Source organism: Apium graveolens, chromosome 5, assembly GCF_009905375.1.
Source record: "Apium graveolens cultivar Ventura chromosome 5, ASM990537v1, whole genome shotgun sequence".
Classification (NCBI taxonomy): Eukaryota; Viridiplantae; Streptophyta; class Magnoliopsida; order Apiales; family Apiaceae; genus Apium; species Apium graveolens.
This window is the reverse complement of record NC_133651.1, coordinates 39,380,269-39,403,528: the sequence shown is the minus strand read 5'-3', so window position 1 is coordinate 39,403,528 and position 23,260 is coordinate 39,380,269. Positions and strand designations below refer to the sequence as shown.

Below are 23,260 nucleotides of genomic sequence, written 5' to 3'. Positions count from 1 at the left end.
ACGCAAATGCAAATATTGATCATTAAATGAACAAACTATATATTTTAGTCTAGTTCGACTAAAATTTGTAGTGTCGTATATCTCGTTTTCTTAATTGTATATATTTACTTTAAAATATATGTCATACATAATTTAATTTTTTTATATGTTTATAAAAATTAAATGGGAACTAAAAATCTTGACAGAAAATAATATTGGAATATATTTATCCAAAAATAGTTTGAACCATACTCTAGAGAGCAGATTTTTTTTAAAAAAAAAGTTTTAATTATATTTTAAAACATCAAATCCAAAAACTGTAACATTTATTAATTTGTTACGTAGATTGCAATCTTTTGTAAAACAACAACCATTTTATTTGTCTTTTAAAATTATATTAATACTTAATCATAAAAAGTTTGAATTAAAATTAAATTGGTAAAATAACACTTAATATATTGTGAAAAACTCAGGTGGCGAATTCTGCGCTCATTACAACATGCAAATTTTTTAACCGCTATGATTCCTCCTTTTTAAGTTGTATAAATATATATGGGTCATAAATTATATTGGACATATAAAATTTATAAAAATAATAAAATCATAAACTGAACCGATGTTTTACCAAAGATTTAAATAAACAGAAGATTAGTGACATTAACATTATACTAAATTCATATCAATATATTAAATTTATGAATTGCTTGATTTCATTTACATGTATATTGATATAAATATATTTTAAAATATAAATTAAATTTGGTATGACTCTGTACACCAAGATTGTATATAGTGCAATTAACAATCTTTCCAATTTTTCATGGCTAGTTACAGAACAAAAAATAATACGGTTACAGTATACACCATATTTGCAATTTTTTTGCTGCATTTGAATATTTCATTAAATTGAAAGACTACAATTTAGAAATATTGTAAAGGTCTTACAGAACCAAAATATGTTTGAAAGCACACTGTAATTAACATTCTATGTGTTCCTATTTGCTGGAAAATTGTAGAAAACCTCTTCGAAAACAACATTTGCAGTCACATTTGTTGATCCTCCACTTTCACTGTATATCAAAATATGCAAACCAAATGGGGATGTGACTCTGGAAACAGCGACATAGAGCTGACCATGCGTAAATACAAACCGAGGCAAATATAATCCAACTTTGTTTAATGACTGACCTTGACTCTTGTTTATGGTCATGGCAAAACAAAGTTGAACTGGAAACTGAACCCTTTTGAATTCAAATGGCCAATTTGTGTCAGTTGGTACCATTTCTATTCTCGGTATTATGTGGATAGTACTAACCTGAGAACCAGTAAGAACTTCACATATGATACTATTGGGAAGACATTTCTTAATAATCATTCTTGTGCCATTGCAGAGGCCCATAATCTGATTTAGATTCCTCATTAGCATTATTACACAACCAACCTTAATTTTAAGATCATGTTTAGGCAAGCATGGCATGTTGATGGAATTCAGTTACTCCACTGGAAATGCAGAACCAAAGTCATTATCATGTCCATTATCGTCGCATAGTGAATCCTGACTAAAATAGGTTTGTGTTGTACCTGGAATGAGATCAAGGATATAAGAATTTATATCACCAACAATTGCATTTGTTGGTGTAAGAATAGATCTTTCCCTAAGATATTCAGGATTTCTAATTTTGTTTGCAACATCTGGATAAATAATGTCAATGATATCCTTGATTGGCTTGTTCTGCGATGTTGTGAGATATTTCTTCGAGATGGAAACATCTGGATCATGAACAACATCCCCTGGATGAATATTAGGCAGATTACCGTCTCCAACATCAAGTACCCATTTGCTAAAATCCGCGATCTCCTTGTTTTCAAGATCTGTTTTTCCAGATGTTAACCGCATGTTCTTCTCTAATAAAAAAACTTGACAATGCTCCCACAACTTGGAACTATTCAAGGATGCACAAACAACTTGTGCTCTGCTGGCCTTTGGAATGACGGGAAGAGTCTGGCGAAAATCTCCACCAAAAAGAATAGTAATGCCTCCAAAAGGTAAACCTGCTCTTAGAGGATCAACCGAGGACATTATATCTCTCAAACTCTGGTCCACACTTTCAAAGGAATGGAGATGTTGCATTGGCGCTTCATCCCATATGATGAGACCGGTATTCTTCATTAATTCTCCAAGTTCTGAACCATGCTTAATACCCACAACTGAGTGTTGGTCAAGTTTTAATGGAATGTGAAATCTGGAATGGGCAATTCTTCCACCAGGAAGAAGCGTTGCCGCAATGCCAGAAGAGGCCACATGAAGAACAATCCTGCCTACACTACATAATCTGCAATACAGCGTTTTCCAGAGAAACGTTTTTCCACAACCTCCAGAACCATATACAAAAAATACTCCACCTTGGTTACTCTCTACACTGCTAATAATAGAGTAATAGGCCTGAAGTTGGTCTTCGTTTAGACTCCCAAACAATTTGTCATGTTCCTCTCGCATATAAGCTCGATCATAACCAAGTTCTTCCGAAATGAGTCTATTCTCTAGTTCATATAAGAAACTTTTTTCAGGAAAGGGAAGTGTAGAGAAATCCTTAAGACTTTTCCCGACATCATTGAATAGTTTCTCTATTTCTGCAGTTTAATGTTAGATCAGAATCAAACAAATAGTCGAATGTTTACAATATTTAATGCAAAAAGTTGTGTTATTTTACAGGTACATGCAAATTGTTTTTGATAAATTATTATTTCTTAATCTAAAGGAAAAATGCGTGCAAGACAAATTGATATATTCTGTGAACTTTTGTTATAAACTGTAAAAGTGCAACCTCTATTCATGAAGTGTATTTATTATTTTTGGACAGTTTTGAGTGAGTCTTCTTGACTGTGGTGCTAAAGGCCACTGCTTGGCTATTGTTATGGAGGACAAGAGGGCAAGTGTTGGTGCTGCGTTCCTACTCATAATAATTTTTAGATTCTTCATTTGGAGGCCACATATGCACAATATACAGATTTTCTTTGATGTTAATAGTCAGCTCCTTATCAATCTCACATTTAAGAAACTAACCTTTTTATTAAAGTTTGATATATAGTAATGCACATTAGCTAATTAAAGGGGTAGCTTATTATATTAAGATACTCATTGCAAAAGAATACATGCATAATGCATACTATCATCAAATACTAATACACAATTACAAAATGGAAGGAAAAAGGAAATATTTATAAGAAATAGATGTCGTAATATAGATCTAATCTTAATTCATTGAGTTCATAGAAGTTCAAGATTTTAAGGTTTGGAAATAGATGTCATAATAAAGATATACTTAAATCATATTTCTAACAATATACTTCAATAAATCTATTCCAATTAAATTAAAACAACAAAATATGACCATAACTAACTACTTACTGATATATTCCGTGGCAATATAAAGGATTATTGGTTACAAACAGGACCTGTTCTTCGGGAGTACATCACGTCGTAAGTTTTTAAGGCACATAAGTAACTTAATATAATAATACACTAAATATACTGATTAGATGATTAGAACTTGTCAATAATCACAAATATATTGATTTATTAAGGTAGACAAAACGACTGGGATGGAATACAATGCAGAAATACCAGGATCTCAAATACAAACTACAAAAAATTGCATCAGAATACTAAAGAATTTGGTACAGATTAGTGCAGAAAAGTAGAAATTCTAGTGGAAAAAATTGATGCAGAAAAATGTATTATTTGGTGCAACAATCTGCAGATAAATTCTGTTGTAATACGCTGCAAAAAAAATAACCAAACTTGCTGCTTGTATATGCACGAAACTGTTACAGAAATCTGCTAAAAATCTGCAGAAAAATGCTACATGTTTGCTGCAAAAAAATGCAAAATTCTACTGAGAAAATCTGCTCGAAATGCAGCAGAATTCTGCAAAAAAAATGTAAAATCTACTGCTAAAATCTGCTCGAAAAATGCAACAGCATTCTGCAGGAAAATACAACAGAATTCTGCAGAAAAATGCAAAATCTATTGCTAAAATCTGCTCAAAAATGCAGCAGAATTCTGCAGAAAAATGCAGCAGAATTTTGCAGAAAAATGCAGCAGAAATCTGCAGAAAAAATGCAGCAGAAACTGCAAAAACTTGCGCAAAAAAAATGCAGAATATGATGCTGAAATATGGAGGAATATAGGCTGCAGAAATCTGTTCTTAAAAGTGCTTCAAAATTTTGTATTAAATTAGCAAATTACACATGCGTTTCCATGTAAAATATCATAGATCATGCATAAAGGCAATTATATGTGTAGATACTTTTAGTGACACGTAAAAACTCTAACGGAGAAGGCGATTTACTCCATGAATATCATGGAAATGTGTATTTGGCCCGTTATTAGACATAAAGGTGTATCTAATCCTAAGCCTAAATCAAAGAGGTGTAACAGCTTTGATGATATCATATTTTGATAGAATTGATGTTGTATAATATATATTAAAAATAGAGAAAAAAAAAAGATCTATCATGTATTAACAAATTAGAATTTATTAAGAGGGAATTAGTGAAACAACTATGCAAATAAAATGTTGAAGATGTGGACATGTGTGAATAAGAATATTAGTATAGTGTAAGTAGTTATTGAGTTTTTTAGCAGTTTAATAAATGAAATCAAGGACATCTCAGACTGAAAACGCAAACACATGTGTAAGTGTATAAAACTTGCCAACATATCACTATTAATAAGAACACTAACCTGCTAATATTATGTTCTGGATATCTGACTCACTGAGTTGCAGATTCATATTACCAGTTGATTTACGCCTAGAGTACAACACATCATCTCCAAATTGGAATCTTAAGATTGTATAATATACATACTTCAATGTAATATGTTTTGAGTGAGTCTTCTTGACTGTGGTGCTAAAGGCCACTGCTTGGCTATTGTTATGGAGGGCAAGAGGGCAAGTGTTGGTGTTGCGTTCCTACTCATAATAATTTTTAGATTCTTCATTTGGAGGCCACATATGCACATTATATAGATTTTCTTTGATGTTAATAGTCAGCTCCTTATCAATCTCCCATTTAAGAAACTAACTTTTTTATTAAAGTTTGATATATAGTAATGCACATTAGCTAATTAAAGGGGTAGCTTATTATATTAAGATACTCATTGCAAAAGAATACATGCATAATGCATACTATCGTCAAATACTAATACACAGTTACCAAATGGGAGGAAAAAAGAAATATTTATAAGAAATAGATGTCGTAATATAGATCTAATCTTAACTCATTGAGTTCATAGAAGTTCAAGATTTTAAGGTTTGAAAATAGATGTCATAATAAAGATATACTTAACTCATATTTCTAACAATATACTTCAATAAATCTATTCCAATTAAATTAAAACAACAAAATATGACCATAGCTAACTAGTTACTGATATGTTCCGTGGCAATATAAAGGATTATTGGTTACAAACAGGACCTGTTCTTCGGGAGTACATCACGTCGTAAGTTTTTAAGGCACATAAGTAACTTAATATAATAATACACTAAATATACTGATTAGATGATTAGAACTTGTCAATAATCACAAATATATTGATTTATTAAGGTAGACAAAATGACTGGGATGGAATACAATGCAGAAATACCAGGATGTCAAATACAAACTACAAAAAATTGCATTAGAATACTAAAGAATTTGGTACAGATTAGTGCAGAAAAGTAGAAATTCTGGTGGAAAAAATTGATGCAGAAAAATGTATTATTTGGTGCAACAATTTGCAGATAAATTCTGTTGTAATACGCTGCAAAAAAAATAACCAAACTTGCTGCTTGTATATGCACAAAACTGTTACAGAAATCTGCTAAAAATGCTACATGTTTGCTGCAAAAAAATGAGAAAATCTGCTCGAAATGCAGCAGAATTCTGCAAAAAAATGTAAAATCTACTGCTAAAATCTGCTCGAAAAATGCAACAGCATTCTGCAGGAAAATACAACAGAATTCTGCAGAAAAATGCAAAATCTATTGCTAAAATCTGCTCGAAAATGCAGCAGAATTCTGCAGAAAAATGCAGCATTATTTTGCAGAAAATGCAGCAGAAATCTGCAGAAAAAATGCAGTAGAAACTGCAAAAACTGGCGCAAAAAAATGCAGAATTTGATGCTGAAATATGGAGGAATAGGCTGCAGAAATCTGTTCTTAAAAGTGCTTCAAAATTTTGTATTAAATTAGCAAATTACACATGTATTTCCATGTAAAATATCATAGATCATGCATAAAGACAATTATATGTGTAGATACTTTTAGTGACACGTAAAAACTCTAACGGAGAAGGCGATTTACCCCATGAATATCATGGAAATGTGCATTTGGCCCGTTATTAGACATAAAGGTGTATCTAATCCTAAGCCTAAATCAAAGAGGTGTAACAGCTGTGATGATATCACATTTTGATAGAATTGATGTTGTATAATATATATTAAAAATAGAGAGAAAAAAAGATCTATCATGTATTAACAAATTAGAATTTATTAAGAGGGAATTAGTGAAACAACTATGCAAATAAAATATTGAAGATGTGAACATGTATGAATAAGAATATTAGTATAGTGTAAGTAGTTATTGAGTTTTTTTGGAGTTTAATAAATGAAATCAAGGACATCTCAGACTGAAAACGCAAACACATGTGTAAGTATATAAAACTTGCCAACATATCACTATTAATAAGAACACTAACCTGCTAATGTTATGTTCAAGATTGCAGATTCATATTACCAGTTGATTTACAACACATCATCTGCCATTGATTGCCAATGTTGCTGCCATAGCTTTAGAGGATCAGCAACTTGATTGTTGGACAGTATGAAAACAAACAATTGCCTCAGCTGAAGTGGCATAACATTGATGGCATTTTCAGACATGGCAATGTGCCATTGTCTATCATCCTTGAGAAGACCAAGAGCATCACATGCCTCCTTATATGTATTATACACAATACCATTTATAGTTTTTAGGTCTCTAAACGAAGTGGCTCCTTTTTTATGCATCAATATCATTCGCAAGAAAAAAAGTGTCACCGGAAGATGCATGAACATCAGATAAACGACCAAATACAGTGCCACGCTCGCGAATCTTCCACCTACACTCATCTGCCTTCCATGTGAAATTTTGCAGAAACTGATGGTATGTAAACTCCCTTGCATGTGGTGTATTTTTATTTGCTTCAAACCATCCTTCAAGTTTACTAAATCTCTTCATAGCTTTATCAGCTACTGCTTTTAAATTATCATGTTGTTTAAATGACACATTTTTCTCACCTTCTAAATGAACTAGCAGGCGCTCAACAGCCGGAAAACGATTATGGATGTCAAACCCAAGTAGACGCCAAGCAGCCTCAGAAGCACAAATGTAACGTCCATCCAAAAAAATTTTAATTTCATCAGTTTGCTTAGGTACGAAAGATGAAGAACTTGTTTCGCTGCCTTGCTGCTTTTTCCTCAAAATCATAGTAGCTGTGTCATGACCTTTTAAGCAATATTTGAAAAGGTACTTCAAAGATCTGGAGCTATTACAAACTTCTAAGTTTATATGACAGTGGAAACGGACTAATAAATCCCGGTTGTAAGGTACCACATATTGGTTATCCAGAAGCACACCTTTCTTCTTTACACACAATTCAGAACGTCGTCTCCGATATACAGGAAACCCACAGTCGTCAAAAAATGTGTGTGTGTTATACCTATAAAACAATTTAAAATATGTTATTTATAATCGAAATAAGATAAACACCATTAAATTACATTAAGTTACATTATAGAATACTGGAAAAGAATTAAATATATCAGTTACATTAAAAATAATAAGATTTGTAAAGGTTCTTACTTTTTAGGAAAATGGCGACCACATTTTTCTTTAACCATACATGGTGAGTATGAATAATCTTTGTCGCAAGGACCATGGATCATATGAGTATGAACCAGATTGTAAGTGTAATATCCGGGATATATCGTGTAATTATTTTTGATATTATTATGTGTGCCCGGTATCTATTCTGTGAGTTAATTGTTAAGTGTTATATGTACTTGAATATTCAAAAATAATATTAATTGAGTATTTTTATTTTTATGTCCAAAATAAAATATAGATAATTGTTATATCTTCCTAATTATTTTTATGTTGATTTATGGATTTATAAGAATCATATGAAATTTCTAAAATCTTTTTCCGGGTAATTAAAATCTATTTTATAAAAACGGGAACCAACCGACGTCAACCGTTGTTACATTTTTGGAACCCGAAACTCTTCCGAGAACTCCTTCCTAACCTAATTGTAATATTCCGAGCATTTTCCATGTTTCGACTTTTTCGATCCGGCTTACGGTTTGTCCTGCGCGGGTCCCGGCGCAACATTTTCGATACAATATTCGTTTCGGTAAATCAATAAAACCCGTATTTTCGATAAACGGGAGCTTTTTATTAAACTATCCCAATTATCACTTCGTAATACGTGTAACCAGGCGCTGAGACCAAGACCGCAGTATAAATTGTACTGATTTGGATAATTATCCCGAAAACCGATACCGTTTGGATCAGTTTTTACAAATAAACGTACCGTTTTATATCCGGAATGATCCAACGGGATACAAATTTTCCATAATTATAAATAGCCTTTTACCGTATTTTATTTCGTATCAAAATCATTTGCAGATACTTAATTATATAATTTTCAGAGAAAATCCCTAATTTCTTAAAACTGTTCTAAGAATCAAACAGCAAAACGAAGGCGTTACCGATCTCTGTTTTCAAAGCTTAAGTAACCAAAACGAAGGATTTGAAGTGTTCTATCAGATTCTGAGTTTTGTTTCAATGCAGAAATCAAGGTTATTTTTCTAAAAATTTATTTATTTTCGAATTTATTTTATTAAAAATATGAATTTTTGTTCGGATGATTGTTTGTATGATTTGATGATTGCATGTTGTAGAGCTTGTTTTCCTGATGATTTTCATATGTCATACGTCTGATTTGGAGTTCAATAACATGTTCAAATTTGAGTTTGATTTTCGAATTTCAAAATTAGGGTTTATAACCCGTATGAATGTTCTTAATTGAAATTTGGGGGTTTCTTATTCTGTGATAGATTGATGTTGTGTTATAGTGGGTTGTGTTCTCTGTGAAATTTGCAATCTAGTCGTATAAGTTTCATGAACCAACGAGGTCTGTAGAGAAGGGAGTTGTATTTTGAAGTTTTCCGATGTTCGCCGGAAACTGGAAAATTTCACGGCCAAATTCCGGTCAACTCAGGGATTGTTAGGTTGTTTTGATTGCATGGTTGTGTTCCTGGTAACCTGTAGATGTGATCTGGAGCTTGTGGCAAGGTGAGAAGGCCGGAATCGTGTTCTCCGGCCACCCCTGTGTTTTCCGGCGACGGGATGTGAAATTTACAGTTTGGTCCCTGGACTTTTGGGGACGATACAGTTAGGTCCCTGAAGTTTTCAGACTTTGCAAAAATTGGATTCCTGTTTTAAAAATGTTTAAAAATCATATTTCCTAATTATTTTTATTATAAAAATTTATTTTTAATTTCTGAAAATTCTAAAAATTATTATTTTAATTCCGAAAATTATTTTTAATTCACAAATAAATCTGAATTAATTAGTTAATTAATTTCAGTTAATTTTTAATTGATTAATTAGTCAATTAATTCGAAAATTAATTGATTAATTGATTTAATTAATTATTAATTGATTTTAATTAGTTATTTAATTAGATTTAATTATTTAAAAATGATTTAAAAATTCTGAAAAATAGGTTCGAGCTTTAAAATATTATTCTAAATTATTTCCAAGGCTCGATAATTATTATAAAATTATTTTGGAGCCAGAATTGGCCAACCGAACCCTGTTTATTATTCCGAAATTGATCCAACGACCCGTTTTAATTCCGAAAAATGTTTTAAAAATTATTTTAAATACCCGAAAGCACATTTATGACCCGAGACTTCTTTATAAATGATATGTCATTGATTACGTGATGTATTATGTGTTATACGTGACCTGTTGTTTGACTATCGGTCTATATATTCGGTGTTTACTTCGTTATTGCATAGATTTCAATCCGTTAATCGGATTTGGGTAAAACGAAGGGTAGATAGAAGTATGTGTTGAATAGAATCTTGTGAGTTGATGATTGATAGATGCTTATGATATGTGAGCAGAAGAGGCAAGACGTAGGAAAGGAACACAGATAGTTGAAGAGTAAGACGGTTGTGATTGGAAGCGAGTGCAGAGTAGTAAGCTAATACCAGGCAAGTGTTCTGAACTCTCTCGAGATATTGTTATTCTTGATAGTCTTGTTGACATTGCAAGTGCTTTGAAGCACGGAAACCTAAATCCTGATTTCAGTTATTGTTCTTAAGCTATGAACCATATTCTTTCTAATCCATTGATTATTGTATACCCAAACAAGAACCACAAATCTACGATACTACTCCACAAATACATACAAACTAAATACCAGACACTGAACTGAATTATTATATACTCAATCCATGATATCTTATGCTTTGAAAGACCAAATCCTTGAAACCCTGAAACGTTGTTTCCTTTGTTATCCAATTCTTTCATTACCCAGCATTCAAGCTTTAAAAGTACCTCGTTGATCCTTACAAGGATTTAAACCCTTTCATTGTTAAACATTTATTGTTGTTAATGATTTCGGTTATTGTTTATTATTGCATATTCTGTTATTATGTTAGAATTGGATTGTTTTTATAAAATTGTGGACCAGATTCGTGGTCAGACCATATAATGGTCAAGTTAGGCCAATGTGTGCCTTGGATCCAGTAGTTAGAGCAATGCTGTGTGCCTTGCTCGAGGTTAGTGCGTGACTGATCAGCAGCCTAACCTTGGTTTTTAAATTAAAAGTATAATATCCAATTCTAAATCATAATCCATTGTTCACTTGATATCATAAACATATTCACCTGATGATCATTATTCTCAGTTTTGTCATTGTGACTTGCTGAGCTAGTTAGCTCATTTGTGCGATGTTGTTTATATTCTTTCTAGTTAAAAAGGAACCAGTTGGTAAAGAGGATCCCCAGTCCAGCGCGAGAGCTAGGGGTTCAGGTTGAGAAAGCTGAGCTAGTAGGCTTCTTTTGGAATAATTTAAGTTTGTAAAAGTTTGTAATAATGTTTAATACTCAGTTTGAATTTGAAATAGTTGGGATTTGAACGGTTTGTAATATATAGTGTGTTTGGCTTGTGTGCATACTTTAACCTGTTGCGGTCCGTGGTGATTGGTAAGTAGGGTCATTGCATATATTATTATTATCTTTATTATTGTTATAAGCAGGTTATAATTAAGGTGTTTGTGTGGACCCCAAACTTCTGACCCGGGTTTGGAGGGCGCCACAGTTTTGGTATCAGAGCTACAGGTTATAAGTCACTAACACAAGCCTAGGTTAACGGGAATGGGTAGAGGGTTAGGATTAGAAGTAAGGTATAGGATGATAGAACGTCGAGAGGTTGAGTGTTATGGTATAACCGATATTAGTATAGTTTGCATCGTGGTACGAGATTCTTATATTGCGATATGATTTCAGATAGCAGTGATGGCCGACTCTTTTATTCCCGTATCAGCTGATCACTCAGAGCCTTCAGTTGGAGTGCCGTTTTCACATCCACGTCCTGTTGTTCCACCAGCATTGGCTATTCTACCTCCACCTGTGTTACAGCCCGTACCACTGCAGGCTATTCCACCTCCAGGCATGAGGCCACCTGTCAGAGGACCCCCACCAGCTGATTCAGATTCCACTGGGCATTCAGTAGCGAGTTCCCCATTCCAGTCTACATTGCCCCCAGTTCCTTATTACCGGTATGAGGCTCTTCTATTGGAGCGTGATTCCTTGTTGGCTCAGATTAGAGAGTTACAGCATATCATCAGGACTACAGATGTTGATCGTGGTGTGAGGGAGCTTCGAGAGGAGATTCATGTGACACGGAGGGTTCTTGAGGCTAGGTTACATGGAGCTACACTACCTGGCAGAGGCCCTGATGCACTGCTGGGCTGGGTTACTGAGGTGATGGAGGACTTTGAGAAGCTGGCAGGACCAGAGTTTCTTTGGAGCTGAGTTAGAGATTTTGAGATGAAGATGCTGAGTAGTGTTGTTATGATTATGTAGTATGGACAGTAGTGTGTAGTGTGTATCAGTAGACTCTTGAGTTGTATTTATAGACTAGCGATGCTGACTAGTGAGTAGGTTGTTGTACCCTTTTTGCTTTTACTTTCGAAGCGTCTTTACGCTTGTACTACCCTAAAACTTTTGATATATATATATATCAGTACCTTTTTCCTTTCCAACACTGTCATTTACTTTATCGCACCTGTTTTACTTTACCTTAATTATATCACCAGTTATACCTTGTGATACCATGTGCCCTGTTTGCCATAACTGTTTATATTCTGTAAAGAAGCATGCAATTTATTTAGTCACAACTGTTTTCAAAAAGAAATATTTCTGTTTTACAAAACTATTCTTTTATGTAAAAGATTGATTCAAAAGCTAAATAAGTTGATTGATTCTTTACAGAGAATGCCTCCCAAAAGAAATACCCGCACCAACACCCAGAATGAAGAAACCAACAACAATAATAACCAAGATGATATAAACCAGAATGTGAACCCAGGACCCATGGACCCAGCAATAGCCCAGATTCTTCAAATCTTGGCCCAACAAACAGTTCACCTGGCACAACAACAACAAAGACAGACCAATCCCCAGGTAACCTTCAAAACTTTTCAGGTAGTAAACCCACCAGAATTCAAGGGTTCCTTAGAGCCAATTGAAGCAAATATGTGGTTAAAGGAAATAGAGAAGGCTTTTGCCTTGGTAAAAGTGAAAGAGGAGCAGAAGGTTGAATTTGCAAGTTACTATCTGAAGAATGAGGCCACCTATTGGTGGGAAATGGTGAAAACATTGGAAAGTACAGATGTTATTACTTGGGAAAGGTTTAAGGAGTTGTTTTTAGAAAAGTATTTTCCTCAGTTTGTTCAGGATCAAATGGAGCTGAAGTTTTTAGAATTAAAGCAAGGAAACATGTCGGTAACAGATTATGAGGGGAAGTTTGAGGAATTGTCAAGGTATGTGCTGTCGTATATTGATACTGATAGAAAGAAAGCTAAGAGATTCCAGCAAGGCTTGAAGCCATGGATCAGAGGGAAGGTAGCTATTTTTGAATTGGATACTTATGCCGGGGTTGTACAGAAAGCTATGATTGCAGAGACAGAGAGTGAGATGTTCCAGAAAGAAAAGGAAAGCAAGAAAAGGAAAGTTGAGGGAAGTGAGGGTCAGTCACAAACAGGGAAGTTTCCAAATTTTAAGAAGGGCAAGTTTCAGCCAGGGAGAAATTTTAATTTCAGGAGACAAAATGCAGGAGACGGAGGCCAGGGCAATCGTTCAGTTAATGTGAATCAGCCGAATCAGTTGAGATTAACTTTTCCAGATTGTCAAGTATGTGGGAAGAAGCATGGAGGAGTTTGTAACAAGTTGAATGTGGTATGTTTTAAATGCAACCAGAAAGGGCACTACTCGAGGGAGTGCCGAAATCAGCCAGCAAGAGAGCCAGCAAATAAGGATCAGCCTATCCGGAATCCAGCAGTGAAGGTTCCAGTCATTGGATTTACATGCTTTAAATGTGGGAAGCCAGGACATATGGCCAGGGATTGCAAGACACCAGCCCCATTCAGTAATGCATTGAGAATTATGGGATCTACCCCAACAGTGAATGAGACTCCGAGGGCTAGAGTTTTTGACATGTCGGTGAAGGATGCGATCCAGGATACGGATGTCGTGGCAGGTACGCTTAATGTGAATTCTTTATGTGCCAAGGTGTTAATAGATTCGGGAGCAACTCGATCGTTTGTTTCGCAAGATTTTGTTAGTAAGTTAAATTGTCCAGTTGGGTATTCAAATGAAATAATGACTGTGGAATTAGCAAATCAAGAACGTGTAACTGTTAACCAAGTTTGTGGGAATTGTGAGATTGAGATTTCTGGTAGTAAGTTTTGTGTAGATTTGATACCGTTTAAGTTAGGAGAATTTGACGTTATATTAGGAATGGATTGGTTATCTAAGCATGATGCTCAGATAGATTGTCGAAATAAGAAAGTAATGGTGAAAACGCCAGACGAAAGAATAGTAACGTTCAAGGGACAGAAGCAGGTAAAGAAGTTCTTAACGATGATTCAAACCAAGAAGTTACTACGACAAGGATGTGAGCATTTCGTAGCATATGTGATCGACAAAAGTCAGGAGCCAGCAAAACTTGAAGATATCCCAGTAGTGAATGAATTTCCAGACGTATTTCCCGACGAATTGCCAGGACTTCCTCCAGATAGAGAAATTGAATTTGCGATCGACTTAGCACCTGGAACAGAACCAGTATCCAAGGCCCCGTACAGAATGGCGCCTGTTGAGATGAAAGAGCTAGCAAAGCAATTGCAGAATTGTTAGAGAAAGGAGTAATCAGACCCAACATATCCCCATGGGGAGCCCCGATATTATTTGTCAAGAAGAAAGATGGAAGCATGAGACTATGCATCGACTATAGGGAGCTCAACAAGCTGACAATCAAAAACAAGTATCCGTTACCCAGAATCGATGATCTGTTTGACCAATTGAAGGGAGCCAAGTACTTCTCCAAAATTGATTTAAGATCGGGATATCATCAACTAAAGATCAAGCCATAAGATATACCAAAGACAGCTTTCAGAACAAGGTATGGACATTACGAGTTCTTAGTGATGTCTTTTGGATTGACCAATGCCCCAGCAGCGTTTATGGACCTGATGAATAGAATTTTCAAAGAGTATTTGGATAAGTTTGTTATTGTGTTTATAGACGATATTTTAATCTATTCAAAGACAGAAGAGGATCATGCGGAACATGTGAGAACGGCTTTGGAGATTTTAAGGAAAAAGAAGTTATATGCTAAATTCTCGAAGTGTGAGTTTTGGCTACAAGAAGTTCAGTTCTTAGGACACATAGTCAGTAACGAAGGGATCAAAGTGGACCCGGCAAAGATCAAAGCAATTATGAATTGGGAGAGACCGAGAACACCCACTGAGGTAAGAAGTTTCTTGGGATTGGCAGGATATTATCGACGATTCGTTCAGAATTTCTCAAGGATTGCCACACCATTAACAAAGCTTACATGAAAGAATGAAAAGTTTATATGGAACGATAAGTGCGAAGAAAGTTTCTAGGAGTTGAAGCGGAGATTAATCACGACACCTGTTTTGTCACTTCCAGACGATCAAGGGAATTTCGTAATTTATAGCGATGCTTCTCATAAAGGATTAGGATGTGTTTTAATGCAGCACGAAAAGGTGATTGCGTATGCGTCAAGACAATTGAAACCACACGAACAAAAGTATCCTACTCATGACTTGGAGCTAGCAGCTATAGTTTTTGCTTTGAAGATTTGGAGACATTATTTGTATGGAGAAAAGTGTGAGATTTTCATGGATCACAAAAGTTTGAAATATATATTTACCCAGAAGGAACTTAATATGAGACAAAGGAGATGGTTAGAATTGATCAAGGATTATGATTGCTCGATTAATTATCATCCCGGTAAAGCGAACGTGGTGGTAGACGCGTTAAGTCAGAAGGAAAAGTAAATGAGTTATCAGTACCTGAGGATATATATAAGGAATTTCAGAAATTGGAATTGGAAATTAGAGTTTGCGAACCTGAGGAAGCGAAAGTGTACAGTATGACTTTCCAGCCGGAGTTGTTGGAGAAAATAAAGAAATGTCAGAAAGATGTAATGGATCAAGATATAAATCATTTGGTAGGTGAAGAATTATACACGCAGAAGGATGATCAAGGCATTTTGAGATTTTCATCTAGAATCTAGATTCCACCAGTGACGGAGTTAAAGAATAAAATTTTACAAGAAGCGCATAGTTCAAGATATTCCATCCATCCAGGGAGTACCAAAATGTACAGAGATTTAAAGAAGAATTATTGGTGGCCAGATATGAAGAGGGAAATTGCGGAATGGGTTAGCAAATGTTATACCTGTCAGAGAATTAAAGCAGAGCATCAAAGACCAAGCGGATTGCTACAGCCATTGGAGATTCCAGAGTGGAAGTGGGAACATATTGTTAGATATATTTGATAATGTCATGGCTAATATGTTTTATGTTTAGATTTCAGATCTTATTTGAACAGGACAAATCAGTACTTAACTGATCAGTACTTATACTGGACGTCAGGACTTAAGGGATATCAGTACTTATGTTATCAGGAGATAAACATCAGGAGATAGATATCAGAACTTAAGTGCTGAAGGACGATCAGATAAGGACAGCAGCTGATTAGAGTTAAGAAGATCAAGATAAACATAAGAAGAGATATGCATGAAGAAGGAATTCCATATAGAATGGAATACTTGGAAGAAAAGATATCTGATTGATATATATTAGGAAGCAGAATTATATTCCATATCAATTAGCGATTATCTTGTAACTGTGTAATATATAAACACAGACATAGGGTTTACACTATAAGTGTTATCATAATCGAGAATATTATTTACTTAACCCTAGCAGCTCTCGTGATATTTTGTTCATCACTGAGAGATAACAGTTCCAGATTGTAACAGAGTTTTTTGTTTCAATAAAGTTTGTTTTCTGTTACTTAAGTTCTTGAAGTTCGATTTGATTGTAATAAACACTGTATTCACCCCCTCTACAGTGATAGTGTGACCTAACAAGTGGTATCAGAGCTTTCTGTAAACACACATACAGTTAAAGATCCAAACACAATCATGTCTGACACAGAAACTCCAACTAAGCCTACCAAAACTGAGGAATCATCAAAGACATCAATTCAGAGTCGATATGAGACTATTAGAGTTCCCATATTGAGACCATCTGAATATCCCATATGGAAGGTAAAGATGACCATGTTTCTGGAAGCCACAGATCCAGAATATCTTGATAGAATCAAGGAAGGGCCTCACAAACCTACCAAGCTCGCTGTTGTAGTTGCAGGTGAAGCAGCAATGACTGTACCAAAGGAAAAGAGTGATTACACTGCTGAAGATATAGCATCTATTGCTAAGGATGCCAAGGTACGACACTTACTGCATAGTGCCATTGATAATGTAATGTCAAACAGGGTAATCAACTGCAAGACTGCCAAGGAGATATGGGATGCACTGGAGACAAGGTGTCAAGGAACTGAAACAGTTAAGAAGAACAGGAAGACAATACTCACTCAAGAGTATGAACATTTTGACTCAAAATCTAATGAGTCATTGAATGATTTATATGATAGATTTGTCAAACTTTTGAATGATTTGTCATTGGTTGATAAAGAGTATGATCTTGAAGATACCAACCTAAAATTCCTGTTAGCTCTTCCTGAATGCTGGGATTTGAAGGCAACAACAATAAGAGACAACTACAATCTTGATGAAACAACTCTTGATGAAATCTATGGAATGCTCAAGACTCATGAACTTGAGATGGAACAAAGAAGCAAGAGGAAAGGAGGAAAGTCAAGGACAGTTGCTCTCAAGGCTGAAGAGGAATCCCCCAAAGCACCTTCCTCAAAGAAAGACAAGGGTAAAGCTCTTTTCATAAAGTCTGATACTGAGTCATCAAGTTCTGAGAGTGATGATGACTCAGATTCTGAAAGCTTGCCTGAGACTGATGCTGATGAGGAGATGATGAAGCTGTGTGCTCTTATGGTGAAAGGAATCACAAAGATTGCATACAGGAAGTTCAGGAAGGGAAAGAAGTTTTCCAGGAAAGGCATAAGTTCTGATAAGAAGAATTTCAGAAGATCTGAAGGAAGAGGAGGAAAGTCTGACAGAGGAGATTACACCAATGTTAAATGTTATAATTGTGGTGAGAAAGGCCACATATCTCCTGATTGCAAGAAGACCAAGAGTGACAAAGGCAAAGCTCTTGTCACAAAGCAGAAAAGCTGGACAGACACCTCAGACTCTGAAAGTGAGGAGAACTATGCATTGATGGCAAATGCTGATAAATCAAGTTCTGAGAGCAGTTCTGAAGCTGCTGAAACAAAGGTACCTCAGACTACTTATGCTTTTCATACTGATGATATTAATGAGTTGAGAAGATATCTTAAAACCATGTTTGTTAGTTATAGAGATCAAACTTTAACATGTGAAAGATTAACTTCTGAAAATCTTGCTTTTAGGAAAAGAAATGATTTCTTAGAAAAAGAGTTAGTCATGTTCCATCAAACTCAGAAGGATAGAGATGATGCTTTTTATGTTAGGGATGAAGTGCTAAAAATGAATGAATCTCTAAAAACTGAGTTAGAAAAGGAGAGAGAGATTATTAGGACTTGGACTAACTCTGGCAAAACAACTCAAAATTTGCTGAGCAGTGGAAACTGGAAAGAGGGCTTAGGTTATGGAGAAAATAAAAATGAAAAAGGAACTGTAGAAATTAAGCCTGTTGATAAGCAAAAGCCGAAGATAAAACCTGTTAAGTTTGTAACTGAAAAATCTGAAAATGAGAAATCAGAAGTTAAAAAGGAATTAGCTTCTGACAAACTAAAACAGGAAAAGACAGCTGAAGTTAACATAGGCTTAATGACAAAGAAGCAGCTTAAGCATAAGTTGAAAGATGTTAAGAATGCAAACAAGGTAAAATCACCTAGGAAAAACAGGAATGGAAAGGAAGGTGTGAATAAAAGCAATAACTATAAATCTGTTCCTGATGCTCCTAGGAAAGCATGTCATAACTGTGGAAGTTCTAACCATCTGGCTTCTTTTTGCAGGAAGAATAAGAATATTCACTCCTTATCTTCAAAATCAGGAGTTAAGAGTCAGTCTGTTAGATACAAACCACAAAATCCTTGTTTTCATTGTGGTAGTTTATGGCATTCCATTTATACTTGTAAGGAATATCATAGTTTGTACTATGATTATTATCAAATAAAACCTTCTTTAAAGAAAGTTTCTGTTGTTCCTTCTAGTGTAAGTTCTGATTCAAAGTCTGGTAGTATAAGTTCTGATAAGAAAACTGTTAACATAAAATCTGATGCTAAATCCGCTGCAAATGTTAACAAACCTAAAAAGGCCAAAGGATCCAAGCAAGTCTGGGTCCTTAAAACTAATAATTAGTGGTCTTTTTGATTGCAGGGCAACAGGAAAAATATTTTAGTTCTGGACAGTGGATGTTCAGGACATATGACTGGAAATAAAGCCCTGCTATCAGACTTTGTGGAGAAAGCTGGCCCAAGTGTTTCTTATGGAGATGGCAACATTGGAAAAACCTTGGGATATGGCAATATCAATCTTGGGAATGTCATCATTAAAGATGTAGCTCTGGTCTCAGGACTTAAACACAACTTACTGAGTATAAGTCAAATCTGTGACAGAGGTTATCATGTTGATTTCTTTGCAGAACATTGTGAAATAGTTAGTAAATCTAAAGGAAAAGTTGTTCTGAAGGGATTCAGGCATGGTAACATTTATGAAGCTAAGCTTTCAACAAGTTCTGATGGTTCTGCAATCTGTTTGATGAGTAGAGCCTCAATTGAAGAAAGCTGGAATTGGCACAAAAAACTCTCTCATTTAAACTTCAACAAGATAAATGAACTGATCAAGAAAGATCTTGTGAGAGGACTGCCAAAATCAGTGTTTGCTCCTGATGGTCTTTGTGACTCATGTCAGAAGGCCAAACAAAGAAAATCTTCTTTCAAGAGCAAGACTGAATCATCAATTCTTGAGCCTTATTATCTACTTCATGTTGATCTATTTGGTCCAGTGAATGTCATGTCTATTGCAAAGAAGAAATATGCGTTGGTCATAGTAGATGAGTTCACCAGATACACATGGGTGTATTTCTTGCACACAAAAAGTGAAACTGCATCTATCCTGATTGATCATGTCAAACATCTGGATAAATTGATCAAAGATTCTGTGAAAATTTTGAGGAGTGATAATGGCACTGAATTCATGAATCTGATAATGGAAGAGTTCTGCAAAAATCATGGAATAAAGCAGGAATTTTCTGCTCCTGGAACTCCACAGCAAAATGGAGTTGTTGAAAGGAAGAATAGAACTCTCATTGAAGCTGCACGAATAATGCTTGAAGAAGCAAAGCTTCCAACCTATTTCTGGGCTGAAGCTGTGCAGACTGCTTGTTTTACTCAAAATGCAACACTCATTAACAAGCAGGGAAAAACACCATATGAGATGGTAAAGAACAAGAAGCCAAATCTGAAATACTTTCATGTATTTGGATGTAAGTGTTTTGTTCTCAAGACTCATCCTGAACAGCTATCCAAGTTTGATCTAAAAGCTGATGAGGGAATCTTTGTTGGATATCCACTTTCCACAAAAGCCTTCAGAGTCTATAATTTGAGAACAAAAGTGGTCATGGAATCTATCAATGTCTCTTTTGATGACAAGAAGATCACTGGACTTGAAGATTGCATTGATCATGATCAGCTGAGATTTGAAAATGAAGATTCATATTCTGATACCTTAAGTCCTGACAGTCTAAGTCCTGATACTGTAAACTCTGATGGATTAAACTCTGATGTTATTGAAACTGTGGTGACTACGTCAAAGGAAGATGCACCAATGCAGGGGGAGCATACTCAAGATATTATCACATCTCAAGAAGCATCAGAACACACAACTGGCTCTTCAAGTTCTGATTCGTCAAGTTCTGATAAGCCAAGTACTGACAGTGCTGAAAATCTAAATGCTGAAGGATCCAACTCAGAGAGCATAGTTTCAGGGGGAGCATCAGAAAATGAAAACGAAGACAGCATGAATCATGGGGGAGCATCCAGTTCTAGAGAAAACCTTCCATCTGCAAGGAAGTGGACAAAATCACATACACCTGATTTGATAATTGGAAATCCTGATGCAGGTGTCAGAACTAGAACAGGAAGAGTTGAATGAATTTGAAAGAAACAAAGTCTGGACCTTAGTGCCAAGACCTAAGAATAGATCTGTTGTTGGTACAAAATGGGTATTCAGAAATAAAACTGATAGTGATGGCATAATTACAAGGAACAAGGCAAGGCTGGTTGCAAAAGGATATTCTCAACAGGAAGGAATTGACTATGATGAAACATTTGCACCAGTTGCTAGGTTAGAAGCCATAAGGATATTCATGGCTTATGCTGCTCACAAAAAGTTTACTGTCTTTCAAATGGATGTGAAAAGTGCTTTTCTCAATGGAGAATTGGAGGAGGAAGTATATGTTGAACAACCTCCAGGCTTTGTAGATTTCAAACATTCAGATTATGTCTACAGGCTTGATAAAGCACTTTATGGACTTAAGCAAGCTCCTAGAGCATGGTATGAGACTTTAGCTCAGTTTCTTCTGGAAAGTGGATTCAATAGAGGAACTATTGACAAAACACTGTTCTATCTCAACCATGGCAAGGACTTACTTTTGGTCCAGATTTATGTTGATGATATCATTTTTGGGTCTCCAAATGACAAACTTTGCAACAAGTTTGCCAAACTAATGCAGTTAAGATATCAGATGAGTATGATGGGAGAACTTAGTTATTTTCTGGGCCTTCAAGTCAAGCAGAGTGAAGAAGGCACTTTTATTTGTCAATCTAAGTACACCAGAAACTTGCTGAAGAAATTTGGAATGCAAGACTGTTCAAGTGCATCCACTCCCATGGCCACTACAACAAAACTGGATAAGGATACTGGTAATTCAGTAGATATTACTGATTACAGAGGTATGATTGGCTCACTTCTCTATCTAACTGCTAGTAGACCAGATATCATGTTTGCTACCTGTCTTTGTGCAAGATTTCAAGCAGATCCAAGAGAACCTCACTTAATAGCTGTAAAAAGAATCTTTAAGTATCTTAAAGGAACAGCTGATCTAGGATTATGGTATCCTAGAGAATCAGATTTTAAATTAATAGGTTACTCAGATGCAGATTTTGCAGGTTGCAAAATTGACAGGAAAAGCACAAGTGGAAGCTGCCAATTTCTTGGAGGCAGATTGGTTTCTTGGTATAGCAAGAAACAAAAGTCAATTTCCACATCAACTGCAGAAGCAGAGTATATTGCTGCAGGAAGCTGCTGTGCACAGATTCTTTGGATGAAGAATCAGTTACTGGATTATGGGTTAACATATTTCAAAATCCCTATTTACTGTGATAATCAAAGTGCTATTGCTATGACAGGTAATCCAGTTCAACACTCTATGACAAAGCACATCAGCATCAGGTACCATTTCATCAGGGAACATGTGGATGAAGGTACAGTGGAATTGCATTTTGTTCCCACAGATCAACAAGTAGCAGATATCTTCACAAAACCACTGTGTGAAGCTACCTTTACAAGATTGGTAAATGAACTTGGAATGATTTCAGGTTCTTTCTCTAAATCTGCTTAAACTTGTTCTATGTTATCAGACTTTATGATCAGTATTTACAGATTTCATCTCTTTGTGTATTCTGTGCTTAATTGATAAATGTTTTTAAGTACTGACTGTTGTCTGATATATATCTCTTAACTCTAATAAGTGATATATCTGTTTAAGTAATCATTCAATCCTATGAGGATAATTGTGCTAGATACTGACCTACTAGTCTTCAATAAACAAATGATCCCATGAAAGAAGTAATTATTTCTGTGGAAATCTAATGACACAAGCAAATTCTGATACTTGAGCTTAGTTTAGTTTACTTTATTCATCTTATTACTAAGTCCCAAATTAGAATAATGCTACTCATCTGTTTAAATTCTGATTCTAGTAAAACTGCTGAATGTACTAAGTGCTGATAAACCTCACTTATCAAAAGAAGAAGAAAAAGGATCAAAGAATAATATCAGGTACTCCTTTGAGATCTAGAGTAAAAATGTGAATGGGACGACCCAAATGCATAGCTGGTATTAAGTAAATATGCATTAGAAAAGCAAAATATTTTCTTGGTGACTTTTCACACTCTATGATTACTGGAGAAATACTCTGAAAATAGCATAAATTCTGATAAGCAGTCGTAACTCACTTACACTGAGAAGCCACTGTAAAATAGAATTTAAAAAGATGCATAAAATTAGCACAAAAACAGTTGAGGTGGACTCATGCATGAACTCATTTATCAGTAGGTTTCAGGATAATGACAGCTCTTTAGCAAAATTTTAATTATGACTTATTTCTAAGATGTACTGAAGTAAATCAGACTTTACTCTTTATTAGTTATTTAGCTTAATGCACACACAAATCACTCCAT

At 35.1% G+C, this 23,260-nt stretch overlaps 2 protein-coding genes across 2 annotated transcripts in view; both read right to left on the bottom strand.

Annotated features, from left to right (window-relative positions):
* Positions 1–964: 964 nt before the first annotated feature.
* On the bottom strand, positions 965–1,456 carry LOC141659990 (uncharacterized). Its single transcript, XM_074466943.1, has one exon. The coding sequence runs from the start codon at positions 1,454–1,456 to the stop codon at positions 965–967; it is 492 nt and encodes a 163-aa protein (XP_074323044.1).
* Positions 1,457–7,022: 5,566 nt separating this feature from the next.
* The window catches only part of LOC141659989 (uncharacterized), a 28,334-nt gene continuing 12,096 nt past the window's right edge, over positions 7,023–23,260 (bottom strand). Inside the window, exon 4 of the mRNA XM_074466942.1 lies at positions 7,023–7,722. Coding sequence (XP_074323043.1) covers positions 7,023–7,722 — 700 coding nt within the window. The remainder of the gene's footprint in view (positions 7,723–23,260) is intronic.

Coding starts and splice junctions, on each gene's coding strand:
- LOC141659990 (XM_074466943.1), bottom strand. CDS start 1,456: ATGCCATGCTTGCCTAAACATGATCTTAAAATTAAGGTTGGTTGTGTA.